Source organism: Manacus candei, unplaced genomic scaffold (assembly GCF_025592945.1).
Source record: "Manacus candei isolate 608988 ecotype Guabito, Panama unplaced genomic scaffold, ASM2559294v1 h1tg000057l, whole genome shotgun sequence".
In the NCBI taxonomy this organism is placed as follows: Eukaryota; Metazoa; Chordata; class Aves; order Passeriformes; family Pipridae; genus Manacus; species Manacus candei.
This window is the reverse complement of record NW_026138105.1, coordinates 8666769-8685606: the sequence shown is the minus strand read 5'-3', so window position 1 is coordinate 8685606 and position 18838 is coordinate 8666769. Positions and strand designations below refer to the sequence as shown.

General features: G+C 45.4%; 1 protein-coding gene across 1 annotated transcript in view; it reads right to left on the bottom strand.

The window, feature by feature from the left end:
- GNAS (GNAS complex locus) overlaps window positions 1-18397 on the bottom strand; it is a 139602-nt gene extending 121205 nt beyond the window's left edge. The window contains exon 1 of the mRNA XM_051803100.1: window positions 18079-18397. Within this exon, the coding sequence (XP_051659060.1) occupies window positions 18079-18325 (247 nt within the window). The 5' untranslated portion in view covers window positions 18326-18397. The remainder of the gene's footprint in view (window positions 1-18078) is intronic.
- Between the last annotated feature and the right edge of the window lie 441 nt (window positions 18398-18838).

Here is an 18838-nt window from a genome sequence, read left to right as displayed (position 1 = left end):
GATGACTTGACCTACTTTGATTATACGTGCTGGGAGACAAGAGGTGGAGAGCACAACATAAGGGAATTCTGGAAAAGGGAGGAAATCACACAGACAGCTCTGTCAGACAGCGAAAAGAGATGCTGCAATTCTGGAAGCCACTGTGGCTTTATTGCTCAGAAGTTGAAGAGTGAGCACAAGCAGGGCTCCCTCCAGCAGCTGCCTCAAGGAGAGCTGGAATTCTGCTGGCAAAACCACAGTCCAGTGAGTCCAGGGGCTATGGGGTCCTTGCACAACCATAACAATGCCGGGGTTTAGGATGTGTAACACCTCTAGCAGAGCACAGTTATGTCCATACAGTTTATACCACTACAAATAGTGGATGCTGGTTAAAGTCCACAGCCCACCAGACACGGCTATCTCAGCACCAAGTGAAAGTGGGTACTATGCCTAAATCCAGACAAATTCTAAGTTAAGGTACTGAGTCACAGCACAGAAGATTCTGCTCCGTTATCTCCACAGCCTAAACTAAGAAAGGGTTGTGGGACCTGCAGAGCAGTTTATAAAGCCAGGCACTGGGCTCTGCTGGCACCAAGCATCCCAAAGTACAGATCAGCATCCTGCAGGACCTGGCCCATGGCTGACCTGTCTGAAGAAAAAGCTCCTCTGCTCAGGTCTCCTCCTACCATCACTTCCAACCAAACCGGTCCCGAGAACACCTTTCTTGCCACAGAGCAATTAAAAAAGAAACTCCCAAACCAGCACACTTCCCCCGCACACTGGTACTAATTTAAATAGTCTCACAGATTTGTGTGAGCACTCCAAATTACACCAGAATAACTTACATGCTCTTACTGGGCTACACATGCTAAATAATCAAGCCCCAGCACACAAACCCCAGTGCCCCGTGGGACGGACACCATCGGGCCAGTGAAGGGTCGCAGCACTTGAGGGCGCTGCTGCAGTAAATTTAACTCACCCTAAAAACCTCTACTTCGCTTTATTATGAATTCAAGTCTTCTCTTAAAATATCAGCGCCCCATGTTGACACTGACTTACACTATTGCTGTTACACAGTGGCCTTGTTTTGGTAAACAATGAGCAGAAGTTAGTCCTAACATTAAACATCCAAGGTTAGCACCTAGTTATCTCTTCAAATATTTGCACAAAGTGATAAAGTGGAAGGACAGCAAGAAAACAGCTTCATCCAGAATTCATTTTTTTTCAGTATAATTTCCTTGCTCTAGGTAAAATTAAAAAGTGTGAGAAAAGTTCATGGAACTAAAAAAAACCCAATAAATCAGAGATGAAGATGTAAGCACCTATTTCTCTCAGAAGAGATACACAGGCTGTTGTGGTCCTTTATGGGCAGGTTGGTGAGGCTGTTTTGCACTGTTTACCCTGGTCTTTAATAGCATCCTCCCTGCAAAAGCTTCTGGGCCCTCACAAATAAGCCCACATTCCACCTGCTCCACTGCATCCTTCCCACCTTCCTTCTTGCAGGAGCTAGGTCCTGCAGGATGCAGATGTGCAGCTTGGGATGCTCAGTGCCAGGTCCAAGACTCACCCATGTTGGTGATTGTTTTCTTCAGATTCTACCCCAAGCACACATTACCTCCAGTGGTAGTCATGGACAGTATGTTCTCTGTGAGTAATGGTAATGTTTCAGCTTTTTCTGAACTCTTGTAACTAGCCCCTCAATTTTTTCCTGTTCCACTGTCAAACAGACTGGAGGAAAAATGGTATTTTAAGTGAAATTACAACTTGTCAGCCTGAGAAAACTGTTCAGAAGTTCTGCCAGTGCAACGCTGAATTTGATAACAGCCTTTTTTTTATTATAGGACTTCTGTATTTTGTTCTTTCTCAATTTTGAGTGGTATGCTCAATATTTTTCATTGCAGTAGTTATACAGTTTTCTCAAAAAAAAAATTGGGGATGAACTGAGAATTTTACATTTAACTTAGATTAATACTGGCAGTTTAACAGAGAAAGAGTAAAGGTAAACAGTGAAGGCTGAAAAGAACTTTCACATTTTTTAATATTTCTGCAGCACTGTATTTCCCCATCATTTAATTCAACAGTTGTCTGTGTCCTTAAGAGTTTAATGTTTTAAAATGTCCTTGACAGTGTTTAAGAAAAAGCCTGACTTTAAATTTGAGAAAGCAGAAATATGGTAAAGCAGGTGTGCTAGACAAAACATCCAAGAGTATATGGACTGTTCGGCCAAAGGCAAGGGAAAACTACAGTATCAGTCTTATAAAAATATATTCATGTAAGAAGTACTGCTTATATGTCAAAAACCAACTCCAAGTGTAAAATGGCAGGGACAAAGTTAATAAAGGGAAAGCAATCAAAGAAAGATGCCCTAAAATTCACATTTGTGAATGTGAGCACAAAGTAGCTCAGTGCTTTATCTGCAAATGAATGAATCCTCTCTCCCGTTCTGTGATAATTATGCTTTAAAAACTAAGTAATAAAAACCAGTGCATACAGTCCAACTTTAATAGCTCTTCCAGCTGTGACATGATATTGATCTTTTTGTTTATAGCTGGAAACCAGAGCAGCACATTTTACCCTTCAGTTCTGGCTCGGTGGAGCCCTCACGATGGCTCAGCAGGACCTGAGAGGGCAGCAGATGGACAGCCAGCCTGCTCCCGGGATCAGAGCCCACCGAGGGCTCTCCCTTTAGCAGGGCTGGAAATCTTGCCATCTCCTATCTTATCCTACTGAACCAGCATAGCTGGAATCTCCTGTTAACAGCCAGCAGAGTAATTTGCTGAGCTTCGGCTTTAGCGTTTTACCGAGACGTACGAAAACCTCGTACATCTGCAAAGTTCAAACCTTCCAGGAACCATTCCAATAAGATGCTTCGTGTTTCCTGCTCCATGCAAAAATAGAAAAAAAATAACCTCATCTATAATTGACCTTGACAGATATCGAGAACATTTGGCATCTATTAAAACCCCTTTAAGATGAAACCCTCTGAGCTATAAAAAGAAACGTAAATCTGAACTTTACACCACATTTAGTTCACTGGAAACACTACCACGGGTAGGTTCAGTCAGTTATTTTAAGATAACTTTTCAATGGAAAATATGTCCAGAACTAAATTTTTAAATATTTATTGGACAAGTAGGACCCTTCTGTTTCATCCTACACATCTGCTTTTTGCAGGCAAGCTATTAAAGTTAGTTTACAGAGATCTGTATAGCACTGCCATTGTTCATCTGTTTGGTCCAAAGACACACACAGGGGGGATGGAGAAATACAAAAATCCACTTAGTTAACCTCTCTACTGAGAATTATTCCTGCTTGTAACTTAGAAGATCATTAGAACCTCAATCTGACCACATCTAGGAAGCAGAGACAAAGCCAGGAACTACCAACAGTGAGCAGCTCTGCCTTGGTTGACACAAGTGCTTCTGTCACCAGAGCCACAACCCACTGAAGTGTCAACAAACAAATCCTTAATCAAAGGACAGGCGGAGAAAATACATTGGTGGTTTTAGAGGTCCAAGGACACCACTCCCACTTGAGAAATATAAAGGTCCAGCTTGGAAATAGGGCCAGCCAGCACTGGTTCTCCCTTACTAATTAAAACCAGCGTTTGGCTGTCCCTTGAGTTAAGCCAAGGAAAAGGCCTCTTCCCCCAAACACTGCCCTCACTGCTGTGATCAGCTCCGGAGTGTGAGGGTCCCTCCCAGAACTCACTGTGCCGAGACACTTTGTTTTCCAAAAGCATCTGGGTCAGATGTGACATAATCCCTTCCTGGAGGGAATTTTGGGAAGCGCTGGAAAACCGCTGCTCCCCAAGTGACAGAAGCAAGATTTTCCCCGTGCCCAGTAGGATGCAGGTGGAGAATAAATCTAAAAATTAAATAAAACTCTCTTCTAAAAATGCAGCATGGACAAATTCCTAATGACCAAGGCACACGTTCTTCTTGTGACATCTTCCCGGGAGAGCTCCACTGAACCAAACCCTCCCCACAGACGTAAGAAATTCATGCCCTCCCAGCCCTGTTCCCATGGGGAAGTTGGCAGGGATCTCCCCCACCCCGCAGGCACAGCTTTAGCTCTTCAGCTACACAAAAATCCCACTTTCTCTCCTCAAACACAATAGCTCCAACGGCATCTCAGTGGAAGGATGAGCCACTTCTGTGCTCCAACACAAAACATGCTGACCCCGACTGCACAAACACAAAGGGCTGTTCTTGCTCACAATCAGGGCTTGCCCAGTGCCTTTTTCTGTCCCCACTCTTGAGCTGCAGCACGTTCCCCTGCACTGGCTATTCAGGGAATGGAGCGTGTGAACCACGACTGCTGCCCCTCCTCGAAAGCACAGACAGGGTGATGCTCCAGGGTGAGGCTTGGGGGTGGTTCAGGGTCTTTCACTTTGTACAGTTGTGGAAAAAAAATTTGTGGAAAAAAAATTTGTGGAAAAAAAATTTGTGGAAAAAAAATTTGTGGAAAAAAAATTTGTGGAAAAAAAATTTGTGGAAAAAAAATTTGTGGAAAAAAAATTTGTGGAAAAAAAATTTGTGGAAAAAAAATTTGTGGAAAAAAAATTTGTGGAAAAAAAATTTGTGGAAAAAAAATTTGTGGAAAAAAAATTTGTGGAAAAAAAATTTGTGGAAAAAAAATTTGTGGAAAAAAAATTTGTGGAAAAAAAATTTGTGGAAAAAAAATTTGTGGAAAAAAAATTTGTGGAAAAAAAATTTGTGGAAAAAAAATTTGTGGAAAAAAAATTTGTGGAAAAAAAATTCGTGGAAAAAAAATTCGTGGAAAAAAAATTCGTGGAAAAAAAATTCGTGGAAAAAAAATTCGTGGAAAAAAATTGTGACAAAACAATTGTGGGAAAAAACAATTGTGGGAAAAAACAATTGTGGGAAAAAATTGTGGAAATAAAATTGTGAAAACAAATTGGGGAAAAAAATGGTGGGAAAAAAATGGTGGGAAAAAAATGGTGGGAAAAAAATGGTGGGAAAAAAATGGTGGGAAAAAAATGGTGGGAAAAAAATGGTGGGAAAAAAATGGTGGGAAAAAAATGGTGGAAAAGAAAAACTGGAATGGTCCTTCTCATTTTTGCATTAAAAAAAAAAATCCTGCCTAGCAGAGGGAATGTTTGAGTGTGTTGATGGCTCAGGACAGATGTGCCAGGATGGACAATGAGCTACACAAAGAATATAGGTCTGAACTGCTAACTCTCCATCTCAAAAGCAATTACAGATCCCATAGTCTTAAAAGACTTACAAACAGCACAGTTTAAATTTAATAGTTAGCTATTGGCCATGCCAATGATACTAGGTGAGTAACCATCAAAAATCTCGGAATTTCTCTGGAATAAAGTCAATTCAACTATTTAGAAACTGATATTCTGAAAACTACCTGTGATCCTAAGGCTTGTGGCATATCCTGGTAGATTTTTCATGACTTCCTGAGTTTTCCACATTTGTCTGTGACAAAGAAGAACTCGGGCAAATGCTCCTGAGAGTCCACTCATGTCCTGCCAGAGCAGCCACCACCAAGGATTTTGTGTCCTAATCCACATCACAGATTGTTTGCTTAAGAATCCTCTACACCCCTTCAAGGAAGATTCAAGAGAGTAAAAGACTTTTTGGACTTGGAAGCAAGTTGGCCAAATTAAAATTGCCTTCTCAAATGATTATTTTAAAATGACAGAAAATTACCCAGTCAGAGGTGAAGCTTTATGAGTATCTCTGGAGGCAGAGAACTGGCTTTCTGCTCTTGATGCAAAGAAATAGTCCAGTTGTTTCAAGATTCTGATTCTAAAGAACACAACTACAACATGCAAACACAATACTCTAGCAAACTTGCTTTGACTGTGCAAATTACTTTGAAAAAAAAATTGTTTCTGGAAGCCCAGCAAAAGTTGTGCTTGAAACCTCTCAGTGGAATTACATTTTCACTCAAGCAGTACCACATAGTTTGGAAGCCACAGAAAATATCTATTAAGACAGTTGCTAATTTAGAGAAAAAATGACCCCATCTGGAACAGTGTCTGCAGTGCTGTTCATTGCACCACAAGAAAAATATTATTGTACTGCAGCGTGTGAAGCCTTGTAACAAAGATGACGACAGGTCAAAAGAATCTCACTTAGAAAGAAAAGTTGAGGTTAAGGTCTTGCTTTTACTGTAAAAGATTAAGTCCAAGAGGAAGTTTAACACGAAGGAAGGGGTGGAAAATAGATGAACTGAACTGACAGCTAACAGTTTTTTTCCCCTGTGAACAATAAAGGCTTCCAGCTCCAGGAGGATGTCTTCCAATAATGCAAATTAAGATAAGTAAATTAAGAGACCTTAGGAAGCATTATTTTGAACATAAAGAAATATAAGCATTGCAAGAGCATTATAGAGCAGATTGCTTAAGTAAGGCTTAAGTAAGAGATGCCAAAGAGAAACCAGGGGAATTACATCCCTGAGATGGAAACTTCAGTGCCTTAAACAACAGAGAGGATGAGTCAGGTATTTACTGACACCAGCTCAAGGTCGGAGTGAGTAAGGGGGTACCAAAACTACCTGATGGGAAACGTGTAACAGGAGGGTTTGTATCAGGGGCTGCCTGTGCAGCAGCATCGAGTCTGAGCAAACTCCTCCTGAACTGCAGCATCATTAGCCATAGAAATCTCTCAACAACTCATCCTCTGAGGAAACCACAAACACAGCCCATGCTCAGGCAATAGCAGCAGGGCAGTGCCATGGTGCAGAGATGTCGTGGGTTGCCCAGGGAGGTGCCCCCAGCTTCCCCCACTGCCCTCTGGCCCCTGGCTGACAGTCTCTGATGTCAGTGACTGCCATTTCCCCAGTTTCCATTCCAATCTCACATAAAATTAGTCCAGCAGTATTCCTAAGAAAGATGTTGTCTGTACTGGGGGAGGTTAGTGGGAAATCAAGATAGTAAGCATTCCAATACCATGCCAGGCCCGTTGTTGAGTAATCCAGATTTCAGGCGAATTAAATAGCACACAGTTATACAGGACTACAAACATCTGTTTTCAAGAGGTGTCCAGATCATTACCAGCTAATTCTACATCTCTCTTACATTCCCTGCCATATGCTGGGGGATAATCTCAGCAAGCAACAGGGATTTTCATCTCAAATCCTAACAAATCTGCTCTACAAGGCTTCATGGTTTTTCTTATGTCACTTATTAGATTATACCTCTCAGCTGCTCCTCTCTGCTCTTTCCATTCCTTGTGTCTTTTCTTTCACAGCACCCAGCAGCTCCTGAAACCTGCTTGGTAAAAACTGACCATTTCTCCATGCCATCCTAGAAAAAAATTCCCTCCCTTACCAAGATTAAATTCAAAATTTACCTCTTGGATAAACTCACACTCAGGTTGTCCCCTCTCCAGTTATCACTGCCACCTGCAAGAGGTCTAAGGCAGGACACACACACCAGACAAGGCTCTTAAAGCTTTTGTCCATCTTTGGTGGGATCAGCCTTCTGCTCTCATCCACCCTCCTGGCTAGAGAGACATGTCTGTGCATGCAGCAAACAGCATATAAAGGACAAAGGAGAAGACCTGGCTTTATGAGGAACTTCATTAACTGAACAGCAGAGATATTTTGGGCACTTTGCTTGGCAAACTCAAAGTGCCTACACCGAAAGCTGGGATGGCACTTTTGTGGCCATAACAAACATATATATATATAAACAGAATTTGATCTTTGACATCAACCAACAACAACAGAATTGGAGGTGACTGCAGTACTGACAGAGATAAGAGATGGGCTGCTCAGGAGCCTGAGCTGCCTCCCTTCTCCAGGACATCAGCAGAGATATCATGAATCTCTCCCATTTCCCAACCTGGTGGCATCCCTTCTCTGCAAAGGAGGATACAAAATCTCACTCCAGCTTTATTCCCTAGTGAGGTGTTAGCTGTGCTGGGCTTCCTGACAGACCTAGCAGTTGCTTCATTCCCAGGGGCATCTCCTGAATGCCAAATGGGAAGAAGAGCAGCTGTCAGCAAGAGCTTCCACCCTACACTTCCCATCCCATCCTCCAGATGAACGATGGCAGAGGATTTGAAACAATCTTGAATGAACTGTAGCAGACCAACCTCAGGGTGGTGAGGATTTGGTGGTCCTGCCTCCTGCCAGCCCTCAAAGCAGCGATGAGAAGTCCCTGCAATCCCACAGTTTCCCTCAAAGCCGTGAGCGCTGCTGCCGCTGGCGAGGAGGGACGTGCGGATGGGATATTTTTATCTCCTCTTCATTCCCATCCCTGCCAATCCAAAACAAACTTGAACTAGTTAGAAGTGGGAAAGATGGTTCACGATGAGAAAAGGATTCCCTGGCTCCATTTGTGTGTCACCACTGGATACATGGATACGTGCCACTGCGGTGGCACAGCTGCATCGGTCCTGGCTTCCCAGCTTTCAGTAACCTTCCCAGACTAAAATAGCAAACCTACTGCTTGATTTTTAGCAGCTGAAGAGCAGAAGTAAACCACATAAGTATTATGTAAAATGATCTTTTTCTAAGTATATGTTTATTGTGCGCAGAAGAAGTGGATTTAATTACAAACAACTGGAAGTTTTTAACAGGCTGGATTGCCCCCTACTCCCTTTCTAAAAACTAAGGTTTGGCAGCAGCTTTTGGGTTTCATTGCAAGTCTTCTAAGTATTTCCTTGGAAAGACTTTACACTTGGTCCCAGGCAAGAAGTCAAAATCAACATTTAAAAAGCATGCCCTGCATAATTTCCAGGATTCAGCAGCATTAAGGTATACTTATGGAGGCCAGGAGGAGAACCGCTTTTTGTGCTTTTTGACTTCGTGCATAAAGCTGGTCTTGAGACAAGGAAGTTTATATTCCAAATAATATTTTTAACTACATGCGGTCAAGTACATTACTTATCAGGCCTTTCCTCGTCCCCCTCCCAAAATAAGCCTGAATGGTAAATATCTTTGCAGTATTTAGACTCTTGCTTAGACCTCTGCTAGAACCACCAGATTCTCAAAGCTAATAGAGAATAATTCAATGGCAAAGTTTCAAATAACATTTTCTTAAACTCCTTTGTACTGTAAAACTCCAGTTTGGGCCTGACAGGGGTACTCAGGCTACACTGGCTGGTTCTGCACTGAAGTGGGTTACACACAGCTTCATGGTGTGTCCTCGTGCCTTGCCCGAGGGATGGAGTACTGTCCCCTTCCTGGTGGGATGGCAGCACACAGGGGACTCAGTGGCTCTGAGGGGACACTGCTCTTGCTGCCATGAATAATCCCCATTGGAACTGCCAGGACTGCTGTGGAATCAGCAAGACCAAAACTGGTTTGATCCAAAGGCCAAGAATGAAATTTCACCCATTTCATCTACTTATGAATTCCTTCTGACTATCCAGTAGCAGCGCACGTGGCACTTTTGGATACAAGGATATGTATATGTTTAAGGACTATCCACTCAAATTTTATGCTGATTTTTGCTTTGGTGAAAAACAGACAAGAAAGACTGTTTTCCTTGTGAATATTTGAGGTGCTGTTAAAAACAAATACACGTTCTTCTGAAATACGTGTAAGTGAAGCCCTGCATCACTCACCACCTAAAACCACAAAATGCTACACACAAGACTGAACTTCACAGAAGCTGAGAGAAATGAGAGCACAGGTAAGGAATCAGGCTTAGAGGAGAAAATACCTTTTATCTTTCACAGTCTAAAAGGAATTTGTTCCATGTTTTTCATCAGCAGAGAAAAATCAGCTCTATCAAATTGTGAATTTCCTGTGTGGAGGTAAAGCAGGGAAATCATCAAGAAACTGTTTCATGCGGTGTTTTTCTTCCAAGCAGACAGTTTTAACTGGTATTTACAAAAAACAAAATCTGAATACAGATTTTCAGCTCACAATACCATGCCCTTCTCCTCAGTATCTCCCTTTTTAAGTCCCAGTCCCACAAATCCCTCCATGCTCCTCCTGGCTAACGTGATCCTGAGATTTCAGCATGAGAAACAACCAGGAAAAATGCAAACCCAAACAAATACAGCCCACAAAGTAAAAACTGTGTTGGGGAGGGGGTGGGTAGGGAAGAGGAAGAGGTTGTGGTGTGAAGTGTCACGATGAGGGTGTCACAGAGAAAGAGAAGTGCCCTTTTTTCTCATTTCCGCAGCATCTCCCCGTCAGAGCTGCTGACCAAGCACAGCCCCACACCCTGAGCACCCCGGGGAGCAGAGCTGCTCTCCAGGCACCCTCAGCCTGTGCCAGCTTGGGGACTGACGAGCTGCTGGTTTCCACCATGGGCTCTCTGTGCTGTGGCCACGTGGACTCAGATGTGTTTGTCACCTCCACAGCTCATGAACCCTGATAAAGTAAGCAATGGCTTTGCACAGTTGTTCCTGTCCCACTCAAACTGCCACAAGCAAAATTAAGGAGTCAGAAAGGACTAAAGCAGTGCTTTGATGCCTGAAACCTCTCTCCTACAGCACAAGGCAAGATGAGAAGCTCAGAGTAACACTAAGAATGTCTTCCTTGGACGTGTGGATTTGGATTCTGACAATTGTGCTGAATGCACTGACAGCCCAGTACCAAGCTCAGCCTCCTGGGATGGACATGTGCCAGGGGGTTGGAGGCACCAGGTTTGGTTGGTTGGTGTGTTGTCTATGATTTCCATATGTAAATCCCCCCTTGCAAGAACATTTAATTGTGCTTAAGATGAGGAAAAGGAGGAAGAATAGTCCTTCGCTGGAAGTACACTCCCCACAACTCTTCCTCCAACTTATAATCAGAATTTAACTGGGTTTCCCAGGAATTTCAGCACTTCCTCCCTCTTCCCACACACTACAGCAGAAACAGGAGAAGAAGTGGCTAAACAGAGCAAGACTGTAGACTGTAAAACTACATCTCATTCCTTGTTGGGAACTGACCCATCCTCCTCAGCATCCCCTGACTTCACCTGGCAAAAGAAATGGCAACTTTCTGACATTTGTCTAAAATCTACTGGCTCCCCTCATTCCTCAATGCAGAGAATATTCATCAACTTTTTTGTCCTTGTAGTGACATACAGACCTTACAAAATGCTGCCCAGACACAGATACTGTGGGTTTTATTTGAAGAGGGAACACATCAGAGGAAGTAAAGAAAACTCTGGCTGAGCTATTTATAAAGCTTACATGGCTTGGTTCTCAAATGCTTCACTGACCAGGGGAACAATAAGAACAAGTCATGGAGTTCCACTTCTCAAGACACACTTTCAGGTCTGAATATCTAAACCATCATGGATTTACATGCCTGGTAACTGAGCTTTTTCATGAGAAGTATCTGAGTTGTGCTCACATCAGGGAATTTCCAAGCTTTTTTCTTGACATTTTAAAATTAGAGCAATTAAAAGGAAATTCGATGAAATCATGCCTATTTGTGAATAAGGTCACTCCCAAATTTAAGGGAGCCAGGGAAGAACTGCATGTAATTAACTGTGCTCTTCAAGGCTTTTCCTCTAGGGAAGCCCTTGCCCAGGAGACAGTTCAATTTAAGATGTCCCAGTGGAGAATGGAGCCAACAGTTGCACAGAAGCAATCAAGGCATTTTGCCTGCTCTGGAAGCAGATGGTGCTGACCAAGCAACAGGATGACAAAGCTCCTGCCAGCCCTGCTGCACCTAAACCAGCAGGAGCTTGAACCCACCATGCCAGCCACCAGTTAAGTATATAACAGCACAGGTGAGATCTAAGCACCACCATTTATTTGATATTATGCCCAGAAGGTAACATTTTGTCACTATAAATTAAGGCTATAAATAGAGATTTTCACAAGTTTCCATCTCCCTCTAAAGTCAGGCCAACCATTCACACCTGAAAACCCTTTTCCCATTCCCAAAGTAAAACTGCATAGGACTCAGCTGCCCTGATAACAAACTTCTGACTCCAGTCCCCTTGTGTGCCAGGTAAGCCTTAGCTTCTTTCAGGGAAGAAGCACAGTGGTTCCATTCACTGCTTGAGATGCCAGTAGGTGCCACAGCCATCTGTTCTACAGGTGGAAAAGTCAAGCTGATGCCTTCCTCCAGAATAACAGAGCTGGAACAAACAGCTAAAAAGCAGTAAGTCAAAAAGAAAAAGCCTTTTAGGGTGGAGTTTTAGTTTTAGAAATAAAAATTCTCTGATAACTCTGAAATTAGATCCATGGCTACACATGAATGCAGCATCTCTAGAGTGAGTAATGATGATCTTTATCCCACCACGCATTTAATGAGTGGAAATATAGATTACCACTAACACAGAGATTGCACCTGTGCTGGGGAGGGGGAGAGATTATGTACATTTATGCTGCTGTGTGACTGCACAGGTGTGGTTGACCCTGGGGATCAGGAGATCCCCCAGACTCCTCACCCCCTTCCCACAAAAATCCATGCACAGAGCATCCCTCCAGCATTAGTTGTAACTGCAAAAGCAATTATTTTGCACTTCAGATCTCTGTGCAGAGAACATCCAGCTCACATCACACAGCATTGCCACCCATTAGCAGCCCTCCATCACCACACACTTACAGCAGTGCCACTGTAGGTTTTCTGACACCTTCCACTGCCAGACCCTCTTTGAAGCAGCTCAAACTTTGCCAAACTTCAAATATGCCAGCTGAAGCTCTCCACATCATGTGTCTGCCTGGGGCTAATGATCTTTTGCTTTATGTGGAAGTGGTACAAGGAAAAAGTCACTTTCAGGAGCTCTCGAGGAAAAAAGTAATCAAACAAAACCGACCAAACAAACAAACAAAACAAAAAAGGGGGGAGGGGAGTAGGAAATGACAAGTATCTTGCCTGTCTCCTTTCTATGAAATTTTAAAACAGGAGCAGGAGAGAAACTACTTCACCAAGTAATCTAAAGCATAGAGGTGCCACTGCTGCAGACACTTGGTTGTTCTGAGATTTCCAGGTACTTTTGTTTGGGGTGAACATGCTGCAGACCCAGAAGATCTCTGTTTACCAACTGAAAGGCAGAATACATTTTGGATACAGCAGTGGGAACCAAGTAGGACTCCTCTTGCAGAGGCTCTTCATTGCAAAGGAAGACCCATAATTAGCATTCCACCTCCCTGGTGTCCACAGCAGGATTGTCATGTCTGCACTGGAAAGTACTGGGCAGATGGAAACCACGGAGATTCCCATGTCCAAGTGTTCATGTAGTATCTGGTAATTACTGGGAACCCTATTGGAAAATATTGTAATTCCTTCACCACTAATGACAGTCCATTTGGAGAACTGCACACTGTGCCCCACAAGCTGCTATCACAGTGTGCAGGTTGCTCAGCAGAGCAGCCCTGTTACAAGATACACACACCACAAGCATCCCCTAGGATTGAAATCAGGACTTTTTTGTCTTATTCCTGCTTTTCTTAAAGGGGAGATTAAATAGAGCTTGGTATAAGACATTCAGTATCAAAAATCATGTTCTCAAGAATCAGGAAGCGCCAGGATAAAGGTTCCCTCTACATTTTTAGTCTGTTCTGTCCTGTACATCTTTTACATGATCTTCTGATAAGGACCACATGCTTTTTTGTAGGCTGTATGCCTTCTCTTCCTGCTCACAATACATGGGGCACAAGAAACAAATTGATTGTAAGTGAATGAAACTATTGTCAACAAGATGGAATTTTGTCAAGTGCTTCAACACACGCCTGTCCTTCTAACTGGGTGTCTCCCCCTCCTCACCCATCCAATTCCTGAGAGAAGCAGAGCCAGCAAAACAGGGAATCACAACAAGACAAGGAGTATTTTGTTGGATTTGCCACTAAATGCTGCCCTGGAGAACCAGGCCAGCTTCAGTTTGCCACAGAGGTGCCATAGCCAGAGGAGCAGCACACGGCTTCCATCACGGGCACCCAGCTGTGCTTCTCACTCCTGGGTTGCTTTCAGAGCATCTAAAGCTCACATTGCAAAAATGCTGAGTGTTCACAACAATGAGGTCCATGCTCTAAACACATGAAGTGTTACTAAAACAAACAAAAAAAAAAAAGTTGAGTACTATTGATTAAAATTAGCCTTTGGCAAAGACTGGGCATTTAAAATCTGTGGCGGCTTCGGACAATTTCAGCTTTAGTCTTTGGTGGCATTTCCCAGTCTGGCATCCACAAAAGAAGGATCCCACCTCATTTTGCAGCAGTGCCATGCACTGACATTTATGAAGCATTCAGTCCCTGCAGTGATCAGCACTAGAGCAAAGCCCATGAAGAGTTCAACAGTTCTTTATTCAGCACAGGGTACGGATGGTGTGTCGTAAATAGGGCACAGGGTGACACATTGTATGAGGAGGATAAGAATATTGAATAGCTGCTCATTCACTGCACAACATCCATCTTGTGCCCTGAATGAAGTACCAGTACCAGTGGAAAAAAATACAATGTAAACCATACAAGACAGTCTTTAATTATATGGTTTGGAGGGGCTTACCATGCAGCACACACAGAGAGGGTGGCTGTGTCTTCACACTGCTATTTCCCAGCTTTCTAAAGTATGTTTTTCTTCTATATAACATATTCCACCATAAAAACTTCACATTTGCATGCCCTATATTCATATTTGTACCAGTGTAAATATTTCTGTTAAAAACATTTTTACTTAAGCACTGATATAGGTAAGATCCAAAATGGCCATTATTTAATATATTGTAGTTTAAGAAATATGCCTAAGATGACAAGTGCATATATCTATATTGGTAAATTGATATCAGCATTTCCTTTTCAATATGGGGATAAACTACAAGAACTTTTTACAGGGGCAAGAGTTCAGCCTGAGAGAATGAAAAAGAAATCAGCACACAAAGATTGGCAAAGCACTGAGAAGGGACCAGCCCAAGTTTACTCTTTTACAGAAAACCAGATTTATACTTTAAAGTCTTAAAAAAAAAAAAAAAAAAAAAGAGGAAGACCCACATTACTGTCACCAGTGAGAAAGCACACAAAGAATGGAATTGTTTTATGACAAAGCTTAGAATCCTTTCCCCTGTAAGCACATACTTTCACTTTTAGAGCCAGGATTGTTCTCAAACAAAAAAGCAACCCCAATGCACTGAAAAAAAATCACCCTCCAATTCCCAGTAGTAACCCTGAACTCACTATGCTGCCAACATAACGATTGTAATCTTGAAGTTGTGACTTGCACAGTTCACTAAACAAAATCCATTGAGATTACACCTGGTTGAGCATTTCACAGAAACTGTAAAAGTAAAGGTACTATGCTGCAAGTACAAAGTCAGATTATTGCTTCCAAAATAGAGCAGATGTAAAATCTTTGCTTTACTGAAATTAAAACAAGTTCCAGGACTTGGGAATTTACCTTATACAACTGTAGTGATGAAAAAAAGACTGAAAAATTATTAAAGAGACCTAAAGATCATTTAACAGGGCATAAAATTATTCACTGAGTAACTACACTGCACACCCCTGGGCCCTCTGATAAAATGATGAACTTCTCCTTCCAAAAAAAGGAACTACAAAGTGGGAACATAAGTATCAGTTGTGCTGAAGAGCACTAACCCGAGTAATACTCTTGAGTAACTTGAGACTAGGATGTTACACACACACTACAACATGAAACCACACACAAGCACAGGGACTTTGTGCTGAGCACACCATAGGAAGAAACATTTCACATTTCCAGCACAGCCCTTGGAAATACATGAGCTACTGCAGCCATATGTTACAAATAATTTAGCCTTGGGGACAGACCAGACCTGAATCATCAGTGCAGTTTGCATTTAAATTCTGTTACTCTCAAAGAGCGGGCACCCCTGGTGTCCTCCTCTGTCCACATCAGCGATGCTCCTGCAGGAGCTCATCAGCCTAAAAAGTTAGGAGCACAAGTAAGAAACCATGAGTACCTACTGCAGCTTTTGTCATTGAGCCTTCACCCCAAGCAAGGAGACATCCCTGGCTCTGCACTTCTTCAGACTTTTTTCCCCCACCCCAAGTCCATTCCTTAAAAGATTCAGTTGTAGCTTTAAATCCCAGCTGGATGCTCCTGTCCCCCTCACTCAGCATTACTGTCCTGCTCTATTTGTGTGTGCAATCTCTAAGCATCTAGGCAAAGTCACACTCAGCTCTGGCAGCAATACCTGCTGATGTACATGAAGTATAACCAAATATGCCCCAAACTTCATATTCCAGTTTAGAAACCGAAAATTCACAAAGCAGCAGTGAGAGTGGGATGCTGAGGAGAAGCAGCAGGGGAAGGAAGCTAAACTGACAGTCCCTGTGCAAGGAGCAGGGAAATGGGTCTCTTAGGCATCCCAAGATTTACAAGAGGGCCAAAAAGTGACTTCCTGCTATTCAAGTCCAGGCTGAAATATAATAAACGACTGCCAGCATAACACTGACTCATATCCATCAGATTTATAAATCAGTACTTTGACAAAGAATGCTCTCTCTGTTGGCTTCACCATAGACAACTCTAAACCACTAAGATATGTTGTTTAACCCACTCAGTGTTCAATGTCATTGCTGCAAAAACCAGTTCTGTGGCACAACATGTTAGAAGCAATATGAAAAACCAGACAAGTGAAATACTGCCTGCTGAGAATACAGAAGCCTATCAGATAGCCTTTATGACTTAAAGGCTTGCAGATTAACATCAAAATTAGCCCTACTGTTGGGAGTTTTTCCTTAGTTATTACATCTACAAAGAAAAAACAGTTCTCACGGGTCCTTCTTCACACACTTGTTCCCTACAGAACAAACTTGAAATATGTTAAAACAAAACACCAAACCATAGCATACCTACAAGTAGCCTCTGCTTGGGAATGCCAGGTTGGTTAGAGGAGTGATTCCTCACCAACACAGCCAGAGCACACAAGCTATACTCTTTCCACGAGTGTTGCTCAACCCCTCTCTCGTGAGAAGGAGGTACAACTTCATGAACAGACTCACATCACCAGAGCTGCAACCACACAAAAAGATGCTGTACTTCTGGAGTAAAAGCTTTTACCACTAAGACACAGAAAACGAGGTCAAATATTGTTTTCTAAAGCTCCCTAAAGGTCAGCTCTTCTATTACAGGCTACAAACACACACCAAAAAGATGGGGGCCAAATCTTGCTGTTTATCGCCCATGGAACCACACACACTTTGGGAGCAAGAGGCACTTAAGTTATTTGTGGACATTTGAAAATATTCTCTATTATTCCAAGATGTTCAGAATAATCTGTATTCCACCTGCACTGTGCTGGGGGAAGAGAGATTAGAAAAATCTCCAACCCTCATTGACTTACCTGAAGCCCAACACATGACTTTCTGTGACCGCTTTGGTTGGGGTCATGTACCATACAAGCTCACATAAGTGGATAAAAAGGGCGCCTTTCCACAGGGCATCCCTCGGGAAGGCAGTGCCGGTGCTGCCACCGTGCAGGAGCATCCCCTGCCCGGGAGCCCTGCCCAGACCAGAGGCAGGGGCGAGGGGCCATGCAGGGAGCAGGGGCTGGTGCATCGCGCAGAGATGGATGGCACCGGCACCGCCTGGGAGGCTGCATCTCCGAGAGGCGAAGTGAGCAAAGGCAGAACACTAAGGCACACAGGAAAACTCAGGCTTTCTCCTTACAGAGGAGCTCAATAACCGCTCCTGCAGTCCCGGCCCGTGGCTCTGTGTCAACGACCAGCGCGGGGACAGCGTGAGGACAGGCGGACACGGCACCGAGCATCACCTTCACGGGGGTGCGCAAGGCTGCCCCTTTCCTCAGTGCGGCCACCGGCTCCTACCACAGCGGCACCCGCGGGCACGGCGAGCCCCCGGCCGAGCACGGCACCCCCAGGCACGGCGACCCCCGCGCGGGGACGGCACCCCCGGGCACGGCATCCCCCGGGCACAGCATCCCCCGGACCCCCGGGCACGGCATCCCCCGGACCCCCGGGCACGGCATCCCCCGGACCCCCGGGCACAGCACCCCCCGGACCCCCGGGCACAGCACCCCCCGGGGCACAGCACCCCCCGGACCCCCGGGCACAGCACCCCCCGGACCCCCGGGCACAGCCTCCCCCGGACCCCCGCCCGGCGGTGCCGCCACGTGCGCGCCCCGCCCCGCCCCGCAGCCCCTCCGCCCGCGGGCACCGGCGGCGGCCTCGGCCCCCGCACCTGCCGGGCCGGGCCGGGCTGTGCCGCCCCGCTCACCCAGCAGCAGCAGCCGGTGCGTCTGTTTGTACTCCCGCTTCTCCGCCTTCAGCGTCTTGTCGATGCTCTTGCTCCGCTTCTTGTCCGCCCGCTCCTTGGCCACCAGGTCCTGCCGCAGCCGGTGCCGCACCTGCGGGTCCCCGTGCTCCGCCGCCGCGCCGGGGGTGTCCGGCTCGCCGCGGCCGCCGTAGGGCGCGGAGGGGTGCGCGGCGGCCAGGCGGGAGCGCAGGCTGTAGCACAGCCCCATGGTGCCGGAGCCGCCCGCCCTACGGCGCCGCGGGCATCGCTCTCCGCCGGCCGGGGCGGGCAGGGCGAGGCGAGGCGGCGGCTCCCGGCGGCCTCTTAAAGCGGCCCCGCTCGGCGGGCGCGGGGCGCGGGTCCCGTCCCGTCCCTCCCGTCCCGCCCCCCGGCCGGTGCCGCGCCGGGCCCGCGGGAGCGGCCGCACGTGATGCGGATATGTTTTACCGTATTCTCTGGAAAGCGGCCCCCGCCGCACCCGTCAGGGGAGGGGGGGCTGCCGCTCTCCACCACCCCCCCCCCCGCCGCGTCCCTCCGGCCCCCCCTCCCCGTGTCCCTTCGTGTCACTTCTGCCCTCTCCGGAGTGCGGGGGTCGCGTCCCGCAGTGCCCGGGGACTGCCCTCCCCGCGCCTGCCCCGCGGGAGGTGCCGGGCAGCCCACCACGGGCTGCGAGTGCCGGGAGAGCCGGGGGTCAGTGCTTCCCATTCCCAACATCCCAAACGGACAGAGCCAGCGCTGGTTT